Source organism: Nipponia nippon, unplaced genomic scaffold, assembly GCF_047370975.1.
Source record: "Nipponia nippon isolate SJK-2023a ecotype South Korea unplaced genomic scaffold, ASM4737097v1 scaffold_12, whole genome shotgun sequence".
Classification (NCBI taxonomy): Eukaryota; Metazoa; Chordata; class Aves; order Pelecaniformes; family Threskiornithidae; genus Nipponia; species Nipponia nippon.
Window position 1 is genome coordinate 5078791 of NW_028262313.1, and position 22441 is coordinate 5101231.

Below are 22441 nucleotides of genomic sequence, written 5' to 3' on the forward strand. Positions count from 1 at the left end.
AAGCATACGTGTGAACTCGTGAGAAAGTTTAACGATTGGTCTAATCCTTCTGCATATAGAAAAGCCATTCCTAAGTAGAAAATATTTTTTATTAATAGTTTACAAAGCCCAGGAAGAATCATATGGTGATGCTGCCTTGATGTTTGTGTTAGAAGTCATTGCAAAATACCAGGGAGCTGTTTCCCAGGGGTATGCCAAGGCAAGTGCCTCTTCTCTTCCCAAAGACTCTGATTTAGAGGGAAGACTGTAGAGGGAGAAAACAGTATCACACTGGAAGATGACGACTGGCATCCTGGCCTTAGTGAAACAAGGGGAAAAATTCCTTTTCTGATTTCAGCAGGTCGCGAGAATAATCAGACACATACAAAACCCATGCGTACTGTGCACGATAAAGATAAGCGATACAATGTAATGTCTCAAACTATGGAAGTATGCTGAAAACTAGTCTTTCCAGAGAGCTGGTGGATTGACTGTAAGATGTGGAGGAAAACTGAAAAAGCTTCCAAAGAAGGCAAGGGGGATTTTGACAACGTGACTCTTTGCCCAGCAAACTGTATTTTGTTGGTGAAATTTCAAGGATTGCAACAGTCAGAAAAGCCTCGTCCACTTTCTGGTTTTGCACTCAACACTCCCTGAAATCTGTGGTTTCTGATGGTCTTGGTCTATACCAGGTACACCTGGAAGAATTTTGCACTGACTTTCATCCTTCTGGTGGCACTGCCATAGCTATTTTTGTGTGCAATCAGAGCAGAAGTTGGACAGACGAAGACTTGAGGTGAAACATGAAGCATTACTATTGCCAGCCAGCAGCTCCAAAAGTGACAATATTTGCTCAGCTGGGTTCCAGGAGATTTTAAAGAAAAGCGACCTTACTGATTTTTATAGCATTCCAATGTGCTTCTTGTTTTAGATGAAACAGTCCTAGAGCCATTATTTAATGTTCGTATCAAGACTGGGTGCTGCTGACTTTCATTCACCCTATCAGCATGGATTCTCAGCCTCTCTTTGATACACCGATTAACTTTTTATTGTGCGATCAAACCAACATCAAAGAGCTGACATAGGAAACAAAACGGGTTTAGATGCTTAAATAACTTATACAATCTTAGAAATCTTACAGTCTAGCCTGGGAGCAATGGCATATTTGTACCTGTATTACTCAGAAGGGCACCTCTAAACCAATAATGCAGCAAACTAATGATGCCACGCTCTTCTGCATATTGCTGCCCTGCCCTGCAAAGTAAGAATTGGGATTATTTTTTCACTTCTGGAAAAAGAGCTTGAAATGTGTCTTCCAATAATTTATTCATGCAGTGTAATCAAGCACAGAATCTGACCCAGCTTAGCAGAGGCATGATTTCCAGCTCTGTGGTTTTCACCTCTGAGAATATTTACTGTTTGCTTGCCAGTAATCACCACAACCATCTCCTGCTTTGAATTCTACTGCAGAAAAAGGTTTCCAGTTTGTTTCTCTAAACTTGAAGAAGACTTCATTTTAAAACTCAGGTGAACGGAGAACTTCTATGAATCAGGTGATAAAACCATTTGCAAGTTTTTTTCTTACTTGGTCACCAAGTTAGGCGTTATTGGCTTCTGTCTAAAATGCCCTGGCAACAATTCTTTTCTGTCCATGAAGTATTTTTTTGTTGTTGTTGTTTAATACACCCTGTGCCCAAAGGGACAAATGCTTGGAAGTGTTTACATTTTTCACTCGTTTCTTGGAAATCATGACCCATAGATAAAAAGAATACTTCTGCAACAATAATTTGGCACTTGCAGAGCTTCTGGTCTTACTGATTGTTTGAATTCTTTTTTTTAAACCTATCACATATGTTCATATTTTACTCTGTGACTTTCTTATTACTTAAGAAAAGTTAAGAATTACAGTGCTTACTAATATTATTACACTGCTACTGTCATGAAGTTACAATATACATAATTTACACTATGATTTATTGAAAAAAATGAAGACAGAGTTTTAAGCCTATCTGGGAATTTGGGGATATTTGGGTACTCATCTTTCAATAAATCCAGTAGAAGACTATACTGCTGGTGTTTTAAATATGCCATAGGACATCTTTGTTCATCTCCTTGAATGTTAATTTTGTTCCTGTAACCTGAGTCTCCTCTCCATTATAGTTTATTTCAATTCTTACTAAGATCAAGCAGAGTAACCCAATTGCCATCAAAGAGAGCTGGATTAGGACTTTGCATTTGTTTAATCCAAGACTCCCTCTCCATGGCTGATTCTGTGTTCATTCCTATTTGACAGCTAAAAGGGGAACTCAAGATTTTCAAAATCAGGCACAAAATCAGACCCGTAACGTACAACTGAAGTTGAAGGTGAATGAAGCACTAAAATAATCCCATGCCTCTTCCCCATACCACTTCTTGCATCCAATAAGAAATTTTTGTATTTTTGCAGAGCCAGAGCTACAGTACATTTTGTTTTATTGTTTTTCAGGATGTTTTCACTTTCACTCATTCGCAGTACAGAATCAACGTCTTTCAAAATAGACTGTTGCTAGACATACTTTCTAATCCACATTTAAATCAATAACCATGACATATACCTACGATTAATTTCACTTCACAAGTTGCTTCAACTCTGTGTTAGAAGCACCGTTTTGTCATGGTGTTACGTGATAGATGCCTCGTGTTCTGTGTCAGAAACACCTTCTGAGAGAAGCAGCTCTGCTGCTCCAGAGCTCCAGGACCACAGCCTTACTCACAGGCAAAATGACCCCGCTCCACAACCCATTTTGCAATGTGTGATGAAAGAAGCTGCAGTTCAAGGGAGAGAAACAGCAACGAGAGATCTTTCTGTTTGTTTGTCATTTCCTAAGCCTGTGGCTACTTTGCTTTTCTGTGGGCTAGCACGGGTCACAGCCACCCAAGGAGGCCAGGGAAGTACTTGTATGGATGCTGAGGGTTAGCCATGAAAACCACCAGAAGGAAGAATGCGGGAGCGGTGGGGCTGGCTGGATACAGTCAAAAGCAGCAAAGCCAAAGGCCTCAAAAGAGACCTTCAAGTCTTGGGCTGCACTGAGCATAAGACCCTTTTGTGTGTGTGTGTGTGTGTGTGTGTCTTGCATTCCCACACCACAAAGCTGCTGCCTCTGTCCTGTTCCAGAGTTTCATGTGTCAGACACAGCTGAGCGCAGATCCATGACTCATTCGGTGGCTGAGCCTTGTCTTTGCGCAGGGAAAAAGCAGCAGCACTGCGTTTGCAGCCAGGGGAATGCGTAACTGGAAGGCAAGTTCCCCAACTGCAGCCAGGCACTGTTTCCACGGAGGTTTACTATCAGTGACTTTCGATACCTAAGAATCTTCTCCACAGTGCTCTGCTTCTGGTTTGGTCCTTGATTAACTAATGGCTTGACACTGTGAAACTAAGAATTTTCCCAACAGCATCACATTCAGGAAAGAGCAATTATAAGCTAAGGATCGAACCCGCTAAATGCACTACACATACACAGTTGGCCTCTTTCTTCACTGAACTAAATCAGTAATTAATGACGTTTTCACCAAAAAAGTGAGCAAATCCAGTAATAATAGCAAGCCAAATATGTAACATTGACAGACATGGGTTTCAAAGCTGCTGAGGCCTCATGTAGTTAGATAACTATCTGGAGAGCTCAACTGTTCCTTCCACCCAGCTGAGATGTCCCCAGCCTTATCACAGTTACACCCCTGACTTTAGGAGCTGAGCATTAGAAGTGTCCCCTTCTGACATAACAGGTTTTTTGGTTAGAAGTTCATCAAGTCAAAATTTATTTTTAATAACTGGGTTATCAACAGGCATTGGACGTGTCCCCCCCTCCCTGTTCCCAGTTGCTGACTCCCTGCCCTGGGGCTCTGGTATTTGCTGACTAATGAGAGCGCCTGTAGCCCGTTCCCAGAACAGACCCCGTCTGCAGCTCAGCATTTTTACTGGGAAGAAAAGAGGCAACACCCTGCGCTAGCAGAGTGATAACTGACCGTTTCAGCCAAAGCTTTTCAAATAAGTTGCTACTCTACAGTTGTAAGTACTACAGGCAGAAAGGGTATCTGCAATGGCAGAGCCATTGTCAGAAGTGGCCACTGCTTCCTACAAGATCTTCCTACAAAAGGTTAAGGGCTTTTCGAGCACTTGGGCATCTCTCTTTGCTGCTCTGGAGGCTCTGCCAGTGTCTTTACCAGAAACACGTCAGGCCTGTTGCCACCGTTCCTATGTGAGGACAGTCCCTGGACAAGTCAGGCGGCTGCGGGCCGGGTCCGAGAGCAGCGTTAGCACCCTGGTGCTGACTGACACCATCTCCAAGGAGGAATGGTGGCAAACAAGATTTTTTTTTGTCTTCTTTATGTTTCTTCCTGGCAAAAGTCAACTTACCCAAACACACAGAACTAATTTTAGTGTCCTTGGAGGTGACTTCCTCGCTCAGCCAATTCACTGAATATAGGTAGCATGCAATTTTCCAGACGGCCACTAATGTTCAAGCATGGAAAAAACATAGTTTGATAATTGCATTCTGACTGCTGTATTGCACAAGTATGTTATGAAAGAAAAAGTTATGTAAAAATCATAGTGGATTTCACTATTTCCTATTTAACTGTTTTACTGTAAGCATGTATGATGCCCAAAAAATTCATTTATGTAGAAAAAATATGAGCCAGCATAACATAGTTTTTAACATCCTTCTGCTTCTTTACAATAAGACAGATGATGATGTTTAATTTTTCCTTTACTAGCATAAAATCTTCCACTTTGACTCACAGTCCTTATGCTGAGAGACACTTCAGAGAGTTTTATTTTACAAACAGTGAATACAGACCTGGATTTTTTTGTTGTTGTTTGTCTGCTGCTGTACATATAGAATTTAATTATGGAAGATCAGAACATTCTCCTTGCTAAACACACTTTAAAGGTCCAATAGTGAAATATCCTCAACCTTGTATCCTAGTCTACCACCTGGTCCAAACAACCTTCATTGGGGGCTCACAGAATTACTGTCACCCCAATGACTGGCCAGCCCATGATGGAAATGACAGCCTACCCTTGGGCGAGCTCAGTGCGTTTGGTAGTCTTCGTGCCAGCTCCAGGGGACCATAGCAAAAATAGGAGGGATTAAAGAATCTCTTTGTTTGCAATTCAAGTAAATATACCAAGGGCGAAGGAGACACAAAATCTGAACTATGCTGTTAAGACTGCAAGAGGATAAAAGGAATCTGACAGGATAGCGTGGGGGAAAGCAGGGATTACCACTGCTTGTGTCGTTGCTGTTTGAATCTAAGGGCTTGTCAGCAGTTTTGCTAGCATAGCTGAGCTGCCATGTATCTGCTGGCTAAGTATGCCATGGGAACACTCTGATACTGGAAAAAAGAACATTGTTCCCAGTTTAGTTTATATTGCTTCAGAAGTGGTTTAAGATAAAGGAAGAAGATGTCACTCATCCCAAGAACATCTGAGAAGATGTTTATCAGCATAATTATAGTGATTTGAATTCATGCATCATTATACACCTATGTCATTTTCCTGTAGATTGCATTGGAAATTGAGCTTCTTGAAACAACTTGCAGTAGTCATTTCATCAACGTTACACGTAAACTCAGGCTAGTGAGACAGATTTTTGCTGTATCACAAAACATGGATTATTGGAATTTCCCATATGAATATATTGCTCTGGATTAACAGAGGTTTGTTAGAAAACCACTGGAAAAACCAAAGCTCCTAACACCGTTGTGCTGAGCAGCAGCACAACATGAATGTGAGGTGTCAATGGCTGCTCTAAGCTACTAGTGGTAAAGATGCTTTTTCCAGGATCTAGCTATAAGTGCATGGGTGATTTGCAAATGGAGCCCAAAAGCCTCACAAACAATAAGCTGCAAAGCAGATCCCTTGGAGAAAGTCAGATGCAAACTGGTCAGTTCTTAGGCAAAGAACAGATTTTTAGAGATTTTCTGAATTCTGAATTTTCCTAAAAGTCCCAAAGAGCTGCAGTCATTAGGAAAGGTGGAAGTCACATAGGATGCAGATGAAATCTCTCTGGCCATTGGACTTCACTGCTGGAGGAACTGGAATTATAGGAAAAAAAACCCAAACATCCCAGTGAGGCTGTTCTATGGCCTGAAGCGGGAGGTTTTCCACCCCGAGAGACGTGCCAGCTCAGCCTGAGAGCTGCAGCCTAAGGCAGGAGGAGAAGTTAGCGGTGTAACGTCGGCGTTAGCGTGACTGGCAGGGACCTACACTTCTGGGGATGGCTCTTGCTCTGTTTGGAGAGGGAAGGCGAAGCATGGGGGAGGAAATTGCTGTAATGCAGAACAGCAATATGAAATACTGTTGTGGAAAGCTCAGTGTGCAAGCCAACAAAGTGCCCTGATGGCGGACAGAGGGCCCAGCTGGGGTAAGGAACGTGGCATCTGATGCTACCCCGTACCATGCACAGGGCAGGGCTACGTTTCTGCATGGAGCCTCGCCATTACTCTCATGTTCTCACACATACCGTGGTGCATAGCAACTCATCTGCTGGGCCATCTGCTGAGCTGCCTGTGTACTCGAATTAGGACTGTGACTCTTCATTCCTACGTGCAGCCTTTCAAATTTTACACCCTCCCATTTGAAAACTTTCTCCTCCTGCTTGGTCCATTACATCACCCATCCTCACCAGCTGGGACTGACTGCTACGATAGTAGGTGTTTAGCAGCCTTCACACTGTCTCTCACCCTTCAGATTAATAACCTCACCTAGGGGAGAAACATCATATGCACTTGCCTTGTGCTCTGTGTGTTGTCCCATCAAACAGGATCATCGTTTCAAAGATGGTATGGGAATTCCCCAGCCAGTGGCCAGCAGCCAGCATCTGCTTTTGTATTATGTATTTCTAGGTCCTCAGCATGTTGCTGGCTGTGAGTCATGCAAATCTTATGCCAGGCAAAGCAAAAATGGCTGCACCATGCATAGATTTTCTTTCTCAAATAGAAAGTGAGATTTTTCAGTGACAGTTTAGTCCTTTTAAGAAGTTACCAATTTCTCTGCAACTCTGCTTTTATTTTTTGCCATAATTCTATCTGGCTGTAATCTCTTTGAGTGGAAAGTTTTGTGTGAAAGATGTTACACAAAATAATGTGAAATTGTGCATTTTAACATATTCTTATCCATTCATTGTCTTCAGTTTCCAATTACAAGCTGGTAAAGGCTGCAGTTCCCATACTACATACCACCTCTCCCAGTTACACTGGAGATACCAGGAGCTCTGATAATGGCAGACGTGGGGGTTTCCACTGGGAGGCAAAATCCTCCTATCTGCTTTTCTCTCCCCATTCCCTTGTTGCTGAGGACCATGGCGCTGTGCTTGATCTGCATCCAGCCAATTGATACAAAAGCTAAAGAGAAAAGCCTGAAGCTGAACTCTGATATTCAAGTTCAGTGTTTAATGAAGACAAGCTATCACCAGTCATAAGGTACTGTTGTTAGTAGTAAGGAATAGGTAGGGGAAACAGCTCAGATTATTTAAATGCTCCCCATAAATATGGTCATAATGGGTTAGAATTTGAGACTGCATTTTTTTGGCTTCTGGTTTCTCCTTAAGCTCCTATATTGCTATAGAACATGAGGTGCCATTTCTATTTCAGGCTATTTTTTTCTGATGAGTCTAAGTACGTTATATCTGAAATCTTTTCAGAGAGGACAAAGAGGTATTCCAAGCAGATCTGTGCAAACTGACAAATGCAAATGAAAGCTTCTAAGCTAAAGATCTAACCTTCCAGTTTGCACACCTGCCCAATTCCAGTAGCTTGTTAAAGCCCATGTTTACTTGGCCTTTCTGTCCATTATGGGTGTATTTTATTTTGGAAGGGAAAAGTTTCCTGCTTGATGGTATAGACTCAGTTGTGCTACATCACCATACTTACTTGCCACTGTTACTGTATAGGGTCATATGCCTTTTCTTGTCAGTCCCAGCAAGGAACCATGAAGATCCTGCCCTAAACTGGCACCATGAACTAGATCTGGAGTGATTCTGCATGACCATGTTTCCACTCAGAGCGGGTACCTTGACGGCAGCAACCCTAGGTGCAAGTCAGAAGTGACCAGCTGCCCTGCAACAAAATGATCCTGGGCCTTATGACCATTAATAGTACAAGGTCTTGTATGTGACTGCTTTCCTCTGCTCCTTATCTTTTATTCCTACGCATAGATGGCACATAAAATGGTTGCTTTCTTAAAAAAAAAAAATCTCTGAACTAAAATCTACAATGATATGCTCATATAGAGATCCCAGTTCCATTTCCAAATCCAGTAAACCCGAGGAACGAGTCAAACTGAAACCTGCCTGTGGGTGCACAGTAAGTTCTGAGCATATGAGAATCAGGGCCACCGCTGCTGAAATCTTCACATAGCTCAGGTTGCTAAACTACATGCAAATCATTTGCTTGGAAATGTTCCTGAGACATATCACTGGGGTGCATCTCTATGACTATCCCTCTCCATCACTGTATTCTGGAAAGGACTGCACAGCTACTGCTTCGTGCAAGCTCGCTCTGGCTCTTCGCCTCCCAAACGTGTATCGCCTGCTCTCGAATGGCAAGTTTCACTGAAGCATCTCTGAACCCATGACAAGGTAAGTGCCACGGTGAGGGGAGTCCTTAGGGATTTAAAGCAGCAGTGTAAAGATATTTAATCTTCACCTAGCTAACTACAGGTTATCTGAAACCTGGCCATGTCTGACATCTTCTGCCTCGACATAATTTCATTCAGTTTTAACAGTCAAGCTGTTCGCCCCAACAAAGAGCACAGGCAAAAGTCATTGCAGCCTACTTGGAATACTCTAATGGGTAAACAGCTTTAATTTACCAGCCAGCAAACCAAGTTTCCTTATAAAGTTTAGAAGACCATTTCAAGCACAAAGGACCTGGAAATATAATGAAAGACAAATAGGTCCTTTAGGAGGATAACACAACAGAACTGCAGAGGGTATAATTCATCCTCCTTTCCATTTAGCAATGCTGCTGCTGATGGTTAAAACTGGGCAATTTGCTGAGCATAGGCAACAAAGCCCTGCAAAGGACAGGCTGTAGGTTGCACTTCTCCCGGCTGGAGATTTCTGTGTAGAAAGTGCCTGGTAAAATCTTATTCACTCTGAAGACAGCTAAATCATAATAATTGCTCTTTAGGGTCTGAGATAAATGCAGTCTCTGGCAAGAGTAAAGGATTTGACAGAGCCCAAACGAGGGTTTGAACTCCACAGGGGACAAAAAAGCCTCTAACACCCTCTCCTTCAATCTGAGGCTGAATACTGGTTGTGCTAGAAAACAAGAAATGTCTCCAATCGCAGCAGCAGCAAACTCCTAATGTGATATGTAAATAAACAACCCTGATGGATCCTAAACTAGTCGTTCATTTTCTGACACAGAACCTCAGACATTCTGCGGACATGTCTCGAGGTCTAAGGCACTAGGGGTTGGCTTGTGGCTGAAAATTAGGAAAGTTTCATATCAAACCAGCTATTCACATCCATCATGTTAGGAAATAATCCTAGCCATTCAAATTCCAGCCCTCCATTCAAGGAGTGTTAACAAATAAAAAGAAAATTTAAAAAACTCTGCAATTTAGGAACAAGAATAACTGTACTTAGCATCATTGGCTCTTGTTGTACCCTCTAATTTAATCCTCCTCTATAAGTTTTATGGTAAATGTGGGATTTTCTGGAATGCCTCAGATCCAAAGGTCTCTTGGGTAGGGGGCACATTTACATTGTTTCTTTGTAGGAAAGTAACAGATTTGTGGAACTACAAAAATACCACAAAGAAATCTCTATGGGATTGCCTGCACTGAACTGGTTTAGGTTATGGCTGTGGGCTTCTTCCCTAATACACAAAGACATTAGATGCCTCGTATTGTGTCACATTAATAATCTGTTTACAAGTAAACATATATATTTAAAGAGAAGATTTTCCAGATTAATTACAAATCTGCTAAATTAACTCACACATGAGCGAGCTTGGTCCGCATTTCTGTGTCCCACCTCCTGCTAGCGGGAAGGTCTGACAGCTCACAGCTGCTCTGCTGTGGGCCCAGGGCTGCCGATGCTCACACGAGAGCCGTGGGGCCAAGGGCAAGGCAGGACCGGAGCAGTGGGGTGCTGTGCACGCCCGCAGCGACGCCCGCAAGGGGCCGGGAGGGGGCTGTGGCTAGGAGAGCACAGCCCAGAGCATCCAGCATCTGCGATAACAGTTTGGAAATAAAGTCAGAGGCCGCTGCCTGCAAGTAACGAGGCTGCAGTGCTCGTTCCTAGGAGAAGGGCTGCTTCTGCTCCGACTGACACGGGTGGAGGGAGGACTGGGCTCTCATCCTCACATTAGCAGCTTGCAGTTCCCACCATTTACTGAATCAGCCGCTGGAGCTTAAACGAGAGCTCGTTGTGCTGAGGTCTGTACATGAGGAGCATATGCAGGCAGCAGAGGAGGGATAAAAATGACCCTGCTGTACAAACGAGGCACTCATGCACATTGACAAGCCGGGTTCACAGCGATGTTTAGGCAGCTGGAGGTGCAAGCAGGTGCCCAGGGCTCTCACACAAAAGCCTGAGCACGTTTTTGTATATCTGGTCCTTGGTAACCTGCCAGACTATCCCAAAAAGGACAATGGACTCAAATTTCCTGTTTCTGGCTTCCCAGGAGCACATTTTCTCCAAGTTTGTTCCCTCTGTCAGATTTTCCCTTCTGAGCACACCTTTGCAGAGTGAATTTTCAACAGTTCCCATGCTCTGTGATACCTCGAAGCCATTGAATTCGTAAGTGTGTGAGAAGCCACGGCTTTATCAGTTTCCCTTGCAAATTTGATCTTGCAAAAAAAAAACAAAGCCAAAAGACTTAGCAGAACTCCAGAAGTGTCAATTTTTAGTACTCTCGCATGTCCAGAAATTCTGTTCTAATTTCCTTCTAAGTAGTCTGGGCTTAATGAGACTGAAAAGAATGATAGCAAGGAAAGAAATAATTATATATTCTCTTTTTTTCTCAACATGTCCCAAATGTCACCTCTGACCTGGCTTTCTATTTCTGGCATGGACTGAACTCCCTCTATTTATTTAGCAGCCTACACACCATTACAGTAACATAGCAACAGTACATTCAGTTGTGAATTTGAAAAAAAGAAAAGAACCTATTTTTCATAAGAAAACTGTTAAAGCATTGCAGTCTAGTAACACTTCAATAAATGCTTCTATTTTTCCCTTTACAAGCCAGTATCATTAGGTTTCCAGTCTGCAAAGCCAATGCAGAGGGATGCACGGGGGGAACCAAAGCAGCGTCACTGTCACGAAGCCTGTTCTTCCTATGCCAGTCAGGCTGTCCCCTAACCTTTTGGTTTGTTTGTCTTAGTGATGTTTCAGCTTGAATATTTCTCAGGCTCAGTACAGACAAAAGCGGGAGTTTGGGGAGGATACTGAAATGATGATGGGATTTATCTGGTGGTTTTCCCGCACTTCGCAAAAACAGTTCACCATTATTTTATAATCCATTGCTCAAGGGTGATATGACGCTCAGAGTTATCGGTCAAAAAGGAACATTTTAAAAAGTGGAAAGTGAAGTTGAAACAGTAACAGTCCCCTTTTCAGCTGACAGTCCAAATCCCACTGTTTTACAGGGAAAGTTAGCCAGTGAAGACCTTTAAAAACAGCCCTGGAGTCAGAGGAGTACCCAGTGAAAACATTTTGCAAATCCTATTTCAGTGGGAGCAACGTGCCCAAGTATCTCAAAAAAGCAATTCCCTGAGCTATGTAAGTGCTTCTTATTTTTAAACCTAAGGCCTCAGTGAGATCTCAATCATTTTCTTAGGATGCGTTCAAAATGTTGAACTTATTAAAAATAAAACTTCTTAAGCTTGCAAAGCTCCACTATAAATATTAGTAAACAATACAGATGTAGTAGCTGGAATTGCAGTGAGCACTTCATGAAGCAGTGTATGACTTTGTGAAACTGTTTCTTCACTGCTACTGTAAACTCAGCTGGCATCTCTTCAGATGCTCTTTCTCATCTCATAGTGATTTGATCAGCACACAGTCACCTCTGAATGCCGGTGGCTTTTCTGTGGAATAGGCAACAGATCTTGGAAGCGCAGCTTTACAGCAGGCATACACGTTCAGCTTTCCCAGCGTTTATAAACTCAATACTTCTGTAAACTTAGTGGCTTTACTGCACAATTTGTAAGGTCTGCAAGTAAAACATGGTTCACGCTTGTTCCGAACTATTGGCTTCTCCTTGGCACGACCAGCTCATGTCAGCTTGAAAAAAATGGCTTCACAACTGTAAAATCCTTGAACTTCTACAAACAGTTTCCAAGTCTGGTATGTAAAAACAGATTGTTCACAAACTATGCGCTCTGCTGAGATTCCAACAGTTGCAAATTTAGACAGGGTCCCATTATGGCCATTATTCTGTCCAACAGAAATATTGATACATAACCCATGGTCCTCGAGACTTGGGAGTCACAGGATGAATAATATTTGTCACTAACAGGGCTCACAGAAACTATTGTCTTTTCAAAAGCATGGTCAAAAACGAGTCAAAAACTTTCAGATGACAATCTAAGTTCCATTTAAATTAACACCTTCATTTAAGTAATTTTCAGTTCGTACTAATAATGACATTTCACTGCCTTTCTGTAAAATGCTCTACGGGAAAGGATACTGAATAACTGAAATGCGCTGTTCAAGGCTTTTGGGGAAAGCTACAAAGCAGTTTTGACTGCAGGGGTCAGGTGGGGTTTCTGGCATCAGAAGGGAAGGGAATAACAAAATCTCTAAGAACAGTTGTCTCATTCTAACAATTACAAAGCTACAAATGAGTTAGCCTCAGAAAGGGAGCATTTTACTGGTTTATTTTTAACAAATACCAAATTGCAGCCGATTTTAAAACTGAGTTTTGCATGGCTATACGTTTGTTGTTTTTGGTTTTTTTTTCTGATGCAACACAACCTCAAACAAGTCAAGATATTATTGTAAAGCAGAAAAAATAAAAAGTTGAAGTATTACATTTTATTGAACAATTAAGTGAGAAAGAGGAAAATCTATTTTATCTGGCTGGATGTAATGTTTTGACATGCAAATTTCATTTCAAAGATGGCATTTTTTCCTTGTCTTATCACATTACTAATTCATTTCCAACTCAAATGAAAAGGACAAGAAAGCAAATAAAATGACTGTTTCTCTACTGAGTAACATTATAGGAGTAAACTTGTCCCTTTCCCTAAAAACCTATCAAATTGGCATAATACACGTTCATAGCATAGTAATGCCTTATTGGTAGAAGTAATGTGTTTATCCATATTATAGTTTTCATGCTACAACCAAGAGTTCACCAAAGTGCTACTTGTAATGCTTTTTCCTCTAAGACATGTTTGATTGCATCACTAGTTTAATTACCACTCAAGTTAACATTTCCTTCTGTATTTCAAACTAGCATGTTTTTTTTTTAAGTCTCTATTTTTGAATGCAAAGACCTGATAACTTGCGGGTTTCTGTTTTGAATAGAAAGCAATAGCTGGACATTCTTGTGCACTGAAAACATGTAGTCAAAGATTAAACTGGGGCTTCAGGGCTATGACGGCTCCACCCAAATAAATAGTCCAAGGGAAATTATTCTGCTTAACATTCTGATACACAGGTTGCCAAGAACAGCAATGTTTTTTAGAAATTATTTTTTTCTTAGAAGTCAGCCTATCTCATTAAACACTGCATTTAAACTACCAAAACATGGTTAAAATGGAAGAAAATGGTCTAGAATAAACATCGCACTTAACCTACCAAAACAAGGTTAAGTGGTGGAAAATGGTCTGATTTGCACTTAGCTAATTACAAATGTTGAACTCCAGTGATGGAAACTCCTCCCTAAAATAAATTTTCTGCTGTTATTTTACCAGTGAGATCAATTGGTTCAGGATTTCACAGAGAAGGGAACATGCAGTCTGCAGCACAGGAGCTTCTGTATGAAAGTCTTCATTTTCTCACTATTGAGTTCTTCCTTAACATACAAACCAGACAGAATATACTCTGGATTTTACAATGAAGTAACAGCAAGAAAAACATAGGTACAAAACTTACAACTAGAACCAGCTAAAAGACTCTGTCAACTTTCTCCATCACACGGGACCCCTATTCCTACCCAGCCTATAAACTAGAGTTACAGAACCTGCACAAATTCGTTAAATAAACTCAGTTATTTCAATGAGAGTTCAGGATGCTGATACCAGCAGGGTATGAAAGGTGGCCGTAACTCTCTATTCAGAGGGGACAGAGCTCAAGAGGTGAGCCTTCGTAGGAAGCATTTGGAAATAAAAAGGCTTATGGACAAAAATTAAGTTCAAATTTCTCTTTGATAGTTATTTTTCAGAAACTTCCCCCAAATCCCAAACCAGCAGAGAAGTACTTGACCTCACACAGCACTTGGGGATTTCTTTTAGGCGAGGGTGGCAGTGTCCTCTGCTGACACCAGCCCAACGCTATATCAGAGAGCAGACGCTCTACATCCCACCCACCCTTAGCAGAGCTGTGGGACTCTTGTTCCTATTACTTGAGCACGCTCTTCCATAATTCTACTTTACTTTTTCTTCTTAGTGGCCAGTAACTTCCCATTTGTTCTCCTGATAAATACCAGAACTTCAGCTAAAAATGGAGAAGTCGTCTAGATTCTCTTATCTTGTAAAACCCTAGCAACGGTGTGCTGTGGTCGAGTTCTGGCAGATCCCAACAGTCAGAGACGTCCGTCTGCAGCTACTTGCTGCTGTGGCCTTCTGACGGCACTCACTGCCCCTCGCCCAGAGACAGCGGGAACGGACACTGCTTTACTAGCTTTTTGCATCTGGTACATTAATTTACATCTCTGTTTGTCTTCCCAGACCAGACACTCCAAGAAGAAGTGTGGTAAGAAGTGCAAGGCTAAATTTTCTAACACGGGGTCCATTTTGGACTCTTGTTCTGGAGATGCTGACAAGGAATTTTGATTTTCAATAATGTTTGAAGAAACCAGTCACTCAAGTACAGTGGGAAACTTTCTTTTTTTTGAGCAAGTGGTCTTCCCTCATCAATTTGTATAGTACTGAAGGTTAAAAATAGCTCTTCAGCTGGGGTACAGCTGTGCAGCATTGACTTAAATGGAGCTGCACTGACTCACAACAAGCAAGCATCTGTATATATAGCCCTTTACTATTGCAAACCACGTAACTTAACGCTAACAGTAAGTAAATACTGGCGTGGCATTCACCCGCGCTGGCGGGCAGGCTGGCTACTACTGCTGCTGCTCCTCACAGGTGTGACAAACTACAGGACAGCGGTTCGAGGACAGGTTGAAATTAGCTGCCTGTTAAAAATCCTATCTCCTTCTCCTTATCAGCACATGAACAATGTGTCGTCTCAATGGCACTAGTCTCTTATTCCATTAGACATCCTCTGTGCCTTCTTCCATGTCTTTTTTCCCCTTATAGTGACTTTTTGCACTGGCTGTAGTAATTCCTTCGTTTTCTAGGCCATGAAACCGTTCTCTCCCCTCTCCAATAAACAGAAAATAAATATTACCAGTCAGTGAGCCATTTTCCATATGAAAAGTATCAAAAAGACGGCTGTTCAAGGCGGACATTACAGAATTGGGATACGTGAACAACATCACCTGGAGCTTTCTGAATTTTTACTTTTTTTTTTAACAAACATAAACAGTCTTTTCCCTTGCGGCTCTGAATGCCTTATTGAAATCCCTGGTTGGATGTATTCAGCACTAATATAAGGCACTGTGAAACCCATCAGACCTGGAGCAGATTCTCCCATGACATCTAATTTCCTACAGAGGCTGCTACTCATGATCCACTAATATCAATACCAAAAATCTCCAGTGGGGCCAGGTTTTCCTCCCCTGGGGCTGAGTGTCAAGCTCTGCCTGAAACTTAGTATTTTTGGTCTAGAGCATGATGGACTTCACCTCCACCACCACCACTTCCTAGTTTTTGGTAGCAGCTTCTTCCTCTCTCGCCCCTGCCCCATGCCCAGCTCCCCCACAGCTTCGGGGTTCCCCGGCCCCCCTCAGACCCACACAGCCCCGACCGGTGAGAAAAGCTGGAACCAAGTGGGGAAATGAGAGCAGCACAGCTTTCAGGTCACACTTAGGGGACAAAGAACTGCAACACACACCAAATGCTCTCCCGGGAGACTCCTTGCACAACTGCCTCTTTAGATAGGCTGACGTGGTGGATTCATGGTTCAAGTATCAGACAGAGGGAAAAGCATTGTACATCCTACGAAGCCGCTATTAGAGTATTTGCCTGCTGAAGTGAAGCTCCCCGTGCTTTCTAATGAATTCTCTGCATTTAGCATTAAGCTCTCTGTTTTTACAGAAAGTTACACTTGGGTAATTAATCTCATGTTCGTTTCCTGCACTTGTAAGAGAGCAGCCTTTGTTAGGGAATGATAAGACACTTCTAAGAATAGTGCTACTAAGAGCATCAGCTTTGTAAGACATTACAGGAAAAATATAGACTCTTAACACCTGCTTTTCGCTTTTCAAACTTTTGAAAATAACGTTCTGCTTACCTAGAGCCAAATTCTGACTTGTTTATGCATAGCAAACCTAATTGCTTTCATCAGAGAGCAAGCATAAATGAAGGTATACTTTGGTCTTTAGGCTCCAATTTCGCAAAGATGGATTTGTTTAATTTTATAAACACCATAAATATTCTCAGTGGCTTCAGTGGGACTATCTGCAGTTCCCAGTCTCACAACCTGAATTCATCACCTTGTCTGGTCTCTTAACTACAGATTCCACTGAAATGAATTGGATTTTATTAGTGATTGTAATAGATTGAGGATTAAGAATTTATCCGTGTGTAAAACACGAGACGCTCAGGCCGGACCTTACAAAGGCCGGATGCTGAACTCGGGAAAATGTAAACTGGGAGACAGCCCTGTGCGAGCAACCGAGTCGCTCCAGTGTAAGAGAGGTCCCAAGGAGCAGCGGACCAAACCTGCATTGGAAGCCCCCTGGAAGCTTCAGCCCAGACCATGGGTTTTGCCAGCTGAACACAACGCGGGGTGTAAAGCTTGGGAATTTCTGTATGTTGTCAGTTCAGAACCAGAGCCAACACCATTCTCCTGGAAGCGGTTGACACTTGACACCTACTGAAGTCAGTTTAAACAGTCATTGTTTTAAAGCTTGTGTTGTTTTTAAGCAGTCACTGTGGTTCAGCCTGAGCTATCTGCCACCCCAGTGCAAGATGCACAAGCTACTATGCTGGTGAAACTATGTAAAAAGTGGGGAAAAAAATAGTTTACAGCGGGTAAGAGACAATTTCCATTTGGTTTGTAGCATCCACTGTGTAACCAGTCACACGAAAAAGGACATTAATCTTTGCTGTACTTACAGCAGATTTCTTTCTGCTTTATTATGGACAAAGGAGTAGTTTATCCTCCTAACTAGAAAACAAAGCCTAATCTGCAAAGATCTGGCTAATCTAGTGGTTGACATTTGAAGAATAACATAGACCCAATTTCCCTAGGTTTTGTAGTGCAAAATCTGAGCAGAGCAGACTGCAACTAGTCTTGTGAGCTGATCAGAGCCCCTGTTGTGACTATTATCTTGGCTGTATAATGGGGGCTTTCAAATCCCAGCTTTATCACATTGTTTTCTCTACTTTGCCCTTTTATGAATATTGAGTCATCAAAAATAGCTTCACTGTCAGAGTTACTAATGATACCAGCTGGGTGAATCAGTGGCTCTTACATTGTCTAGTGCCTGCTATACAGTGCTATTAGTACACTCGTTACAAAATATAACAAAAATTAGATATACCCATATTTTATTTGCAGCTCCCTTGAGACACATCATAGTGGTTATTTTAGAATTGGAAAATGCTAACTGAACAAAGCAAATATTCAGCCATGTCAATGCAATACTGTGATCTAAAAGAAGAAACACTGGCTTAGAATAAGTTAAAAGTAAATTCTAACATCAGTAAATTATCCTTTCTCCTAGTTTTTAGTGCAAAGAAAAAAAGACACTACCAAATGATATCTACCACATTCTTCACGAGACAGTTATTCCTCATATTACTAGAGAAAGCTAACATCAGCAGTCCAGAAAAAATGCTGATAACCAGAAGTGAATACGACAAATGATGTAAGCTGTGTATATGGCTCGGGAGTGTGACAGACCCATATGGTGGCATCCTCCTCGTACAGCGCAGTGCTCTGGGGTAAGTTAGGTTAGAAGTGCGTGACTCAAATGAGTATTACCAATTCCAAAAGTGTAACAACAGTAACAACATGCCTGATGAAGAACCATCACAAATGAGTATGCAAAATGGCCCACGATGGGATTACATTTTTAATGCTGTCCCAAGCAATTTTTTAAGGGTCATTTCTTTCTCCCCGGAGTGCCTTCCTCGCAGCCCTGCAAAGATACAGTTTCCTATGTTTGCAACACACACCCTTCTTTTTTTTTTTTTTTTTTTTCGGAAAAACAGGCAGGCAGATACAGAACGAAACAAGGGGCCCCCTTACACATAATGCAGTTGCAGCTCTCCATGCATGCAGTGCTCGCTTCTTCTCGCCAGCCCCCTTCACCTTCCAGCTATCAGGAACTTTACAGCATGGCATCTTCTAGCACCTCCTTATCACAGACAAAAAGTAAAGCTTTCTGCTAGCAATGGCATCCGGCGTATTAAATTGGTAAATAAAACTATTGCAGATGTTGCCTTTAGCAAGTGTCATAGAAATTACAGAGCATCTTAACAAAGCAGAGCCTTAGAATTTAAAGCATTAGTTGTTTCTTTTTTTTTCTCAGGAGGTTCTTGCCCTTCCCTGGAAAAGTGACATCTGAAATTCTGTTACAACAATTCTGTTAGTTACGGCAACATTAACTGAAACCGAAATGTGGTTTTTAAGCTAAGATATGTTGCATAACAACCGAAGTATTATAATCTTACGAGCCGGGAAAGGTTAATTCCAAAGGGCACAAGAATATCGGTGAAAGCTAAAACACTCCACAAGCGCATGGACTTGCAAATCTTTTTGTTTTGGTCCGAGGCGAAGCCGAAGCAGGCGAGACATTTCAAAGGAAGAGTAAGACACCGAGCACATGCCGAAATCCGTTTAGCGAGAAAAAAAAATATCGGCAGAGCCTCTGCACTTACGTATCTCTTGAGTTTCTTCTCGGGGGGTGATTTAATGAGCCATCCAGTGCAAACCACGTCCCCTGAGCTCATCTTCCCCCCCCGGCGCGGAGCGGCGACGCGGGAGCCAGGGTGCGGGCTGCGTGTGCGTGTGTGCCTGCGTGTGCCCCTGCGTGTGCGTGTGTGCGTGTGTGTGTGTATTGTTCCCAGCCAATTTGAAACCAGCAGTAATCAGCTTCCTTCAGCTGTGCTCTGATACTGCTCCAGCCCGAGGAGGAAGTCATGACATTGATCACTGACACGGCCAGCCCTCCCTCCGCCGCAAACACAATGCAACACACCGAGCACGTGATGGGCGGCCGGGGCTCGCCGCCACGCAGCCGGCGGCTGCGACACCCACCGCCACCGCCACCGCCACCGCCACCGCCACCGCCGGCGGGCGGCTCCCGCCACCCCGGCTCCGCGCCCCGGGGATGCTGACAGCCCCCGCCCCGGGGAGCGGGGTACGAGCGAGCACGGCGGCCGAGCTCCGGGAGCCCCGGGGGGAGCGGAGGCTGCCGCGGCCGGAGGAGGGCTTCGGCCTGGCCACGGGGGCGGCGGCGGCGGCGCCGCTGCCCGCACCGGCGCGGCCGCTTCAGCCGCACCCGCCCGCTCCGCCGCTTCCAAACTTCTTCGGCTTGCGGACTTAAAGGCTTTTGCAGTGGCATTTGGTCCCCTGTATGACTTTACTACGAATAAACGCGATTTGTCTGGTCACATCATTGCCGACCTTTTAGAAACAGCCTCTTGCAGAAGTGACTTCAGGGAGACAGGTTGCCGTTCCACTGTCACAGCTGAGATAGGTGACTGCCGAGCGCGTAACATTGCTGATGTCCTTGGAGTTAGTGCCTCTCTCCGGGATGGGAAACTCCTGGCTTTTCAAGGACAGGGCAGCTTGTGCTCATTTTTAAGAAGTTGCTGGTAACTCTGACTTAGATTTAAAGTGGACGCAGTGATTCTTCACTGAGTTTTAGGAGCCTCTAATTTCCGAAGAGTCCCCTCTGCCTCTGCCTAGGCACAGCACCGGCGGCGGAGCCCGACTCTGCCAGGTGTGGTCAGCGGCATCAGGCCTGGCTGAAGAGTTCAACGTTTTCACGGGATTTTTCACAGCTCTTCGGCAGGGCAGGCTGACAACAGCTTGCAGTGTCACTGCTGGACTCTGACAAACTGGAAACCATCCTTGTTTTTTTCAAGATTTTAAGCAAAAACGTTGTAGCAATATGTATTTATCATATTTAATACAATATGTACTATAAATGGTGTATAATATATAAATATATGTACATTTACATAGCCATCTAAATAAATCTGTATAAACTCATAGCATCCCTGTTGCTAGTGCTTTTCATTATCACTGGTCTTAAAAGAATCTTAGAATAAATGAAAACTGTCATGAAGAAACTACAAACAATTTATTTCAAATGTGCTCTGACTTCTCTAGACAGGTTTTTGTTTCAGACTAAGTGACCTTCATGCAGCCTTGTAATATTATTTAATTCCCAACCTGACATTCTATTACCACCTTCACTCAGCTCCATATATCCCTTATCCACAGTGATGTTTTAACAACTTCACATGTTTAATAGCAGGTTTGTGAACAAGGCTTTGCAACACTTCTCCTTGGAGAGATGGATCCAGGCATGGAACTTATTTAGGGAAGGAAAGTCACACTTTGCTTCCACATGTGACTTGGCTGGGTCACACTGACAGATTTGGTAGCCTTAAACCTGAAGGCTTTAAAACATTAGTCTGCCAAAATACAATGAATTGTGATATACTTCATGTGTTACCCCTGCAGTGTCATAACAATACCCATTTTTTACTGCACCAGTAGTCCCCATCTCTTAAGCCACTTGTCCCTGCCCTTCTGCCCTCTCCTCCATTACACAGACACGTTATATTTGTGTGGCTACAGGATGAATTGAATCAGAAAACTGACTGTTTGGAAAAGAATGAGTCAAAAAAAAAAAAGAGATTATTTTCCACCTGGATCAGGACTAGTTTCCTGACCGGATAAATGCTGTAGCCTACTACGCACTCGTACCTGACCAATGGAGGGGGTGATGCAGGGGCAGTAATAAGAAATCAGCAGTTGCTTAAATTGGCACTTCTGCCCAAAAAACGCCTGCTGAGTGGTAGCCATGGTGACAGGGAGGGGTACATCGATTCTGTTCCCTGCTCGCTGTGTCCCTCCTCTGTCAGACCGCTCCTGTCCTCACTGCTGGAACGGCTCGCTTGCTTGTGAAGCACCTGCTGAAATATGTGCACGTTGCAGCTCAGCGTATTCAGAATAAATAAAATCTGTGCCAGTTTACTTATGGTGCCAGTAGCCTGAGGGGAAAGACAGGAAGCCAGAAATCATAATTAAGCAGAGCATGTGGGGGTTAACATGTTTGTTATGAAAGCTGCTGTGCCTTCTTCGTATTTGTGCTCCAAACATTAAAAGAGCAAATAAAGTTATTTTCTTACTCTAATGATTTTCATTGTGCCGATAATGTGTCACTCAAGTATGGGTTTGACAATAGCAGGCTTAAAAATGAATGGTATTTAGCCCTGATGGAAGAAGTGGGATTTCACTTTTGTCCTGCTCCATGCACAAATTTTTCAACCACTTTTAAATTATAAAATTCTTTGCTTAAGTCCTTCGTTATGATGGTGAATGACAGGGTCTTTGTTTTAAAAATCTTGCAGTTGAAGACATAGGTAGAGAGTGAGCTGGGGCTGGAAACAGAATCAAAAGTAAAGGGAAAGAAGAGCAAAGAAAAATTGATTTTGGCTGAACATTTCTGCAAAACCCTTGGGGTGTTCTATTTTAGTTCCAGCTTTTGCATTTATCCATTAGCATTTAGTTTCGGACTTCAAGTATGTTTTGAATATATATGCTGAAATCACTGGCAAAACCCAATTAAAAAAGTTTAAAAACAAAAATTATTTTGTAAATATTATTGCAACGCCAGAAGGTTTGAAAGTGTAGAATTACATATGTTTGCTTAGGTTTATTTGCCTCACTTTTTAAGCTTTTATTTTATACATATCACACAGTTGTTTTACCTTGAAAGAGATCAGGTTTTGCTTGGTAACAATAACATCAGCCAGTGGTGCCTGCCTCTCCAAATCTGCTGTGGGCAGAGTTACAGGGATGTTCTCAAAAATGACTGACCACTGAAAAAACCCAAACCAAAATGACTCGCAGTTAGGATAAAATTCTCTTTCTTTCTATATGAGATCAGAGCCAGTCTTAGCAAATCTTCAAAGCCTGACAAGAGAGAGTTTTTT

General features: G+C 42.7%; 1 protein-coding gene across 4 annotated transcripts in view; it reads right to left on the reverse strand.

The window, feature by feature from the left end:
* Positions 1 to 20398, reverse strand: part of GAB3 (GRB2 associated binding protein 3) — a 75668-nt gene extending 55270 nt beyond the window's left edge. For 2 of the 4 annotated variants that reach the window (XR_015702558.1, XM_087748534.1), the window contains exons 1-2: positions 19148 to 20397; positions 18516 to 18624 (exon numbers count right to left, since the gene is read on the reverse strand). Coding sequence is in view for 3 of the 4 variants with exons in the window: in XM_087748534.1 (XP_087604660.1) it covers positions 18516 to 18611 (96 nt within the window). In the remaining variant the exon portion in view is untranslated. Of the gene's footprint in view, positions 1 to 18515; positions 18625 to 19147 lie in introns of all 4 variants that reach the window. The other 2 variants (XM_087748535.1, XM_087748537.1) reach the window with 2 other exon arrangements.
* Positions 20399 to 22441: the final 2043 nt, after the last annotated feature.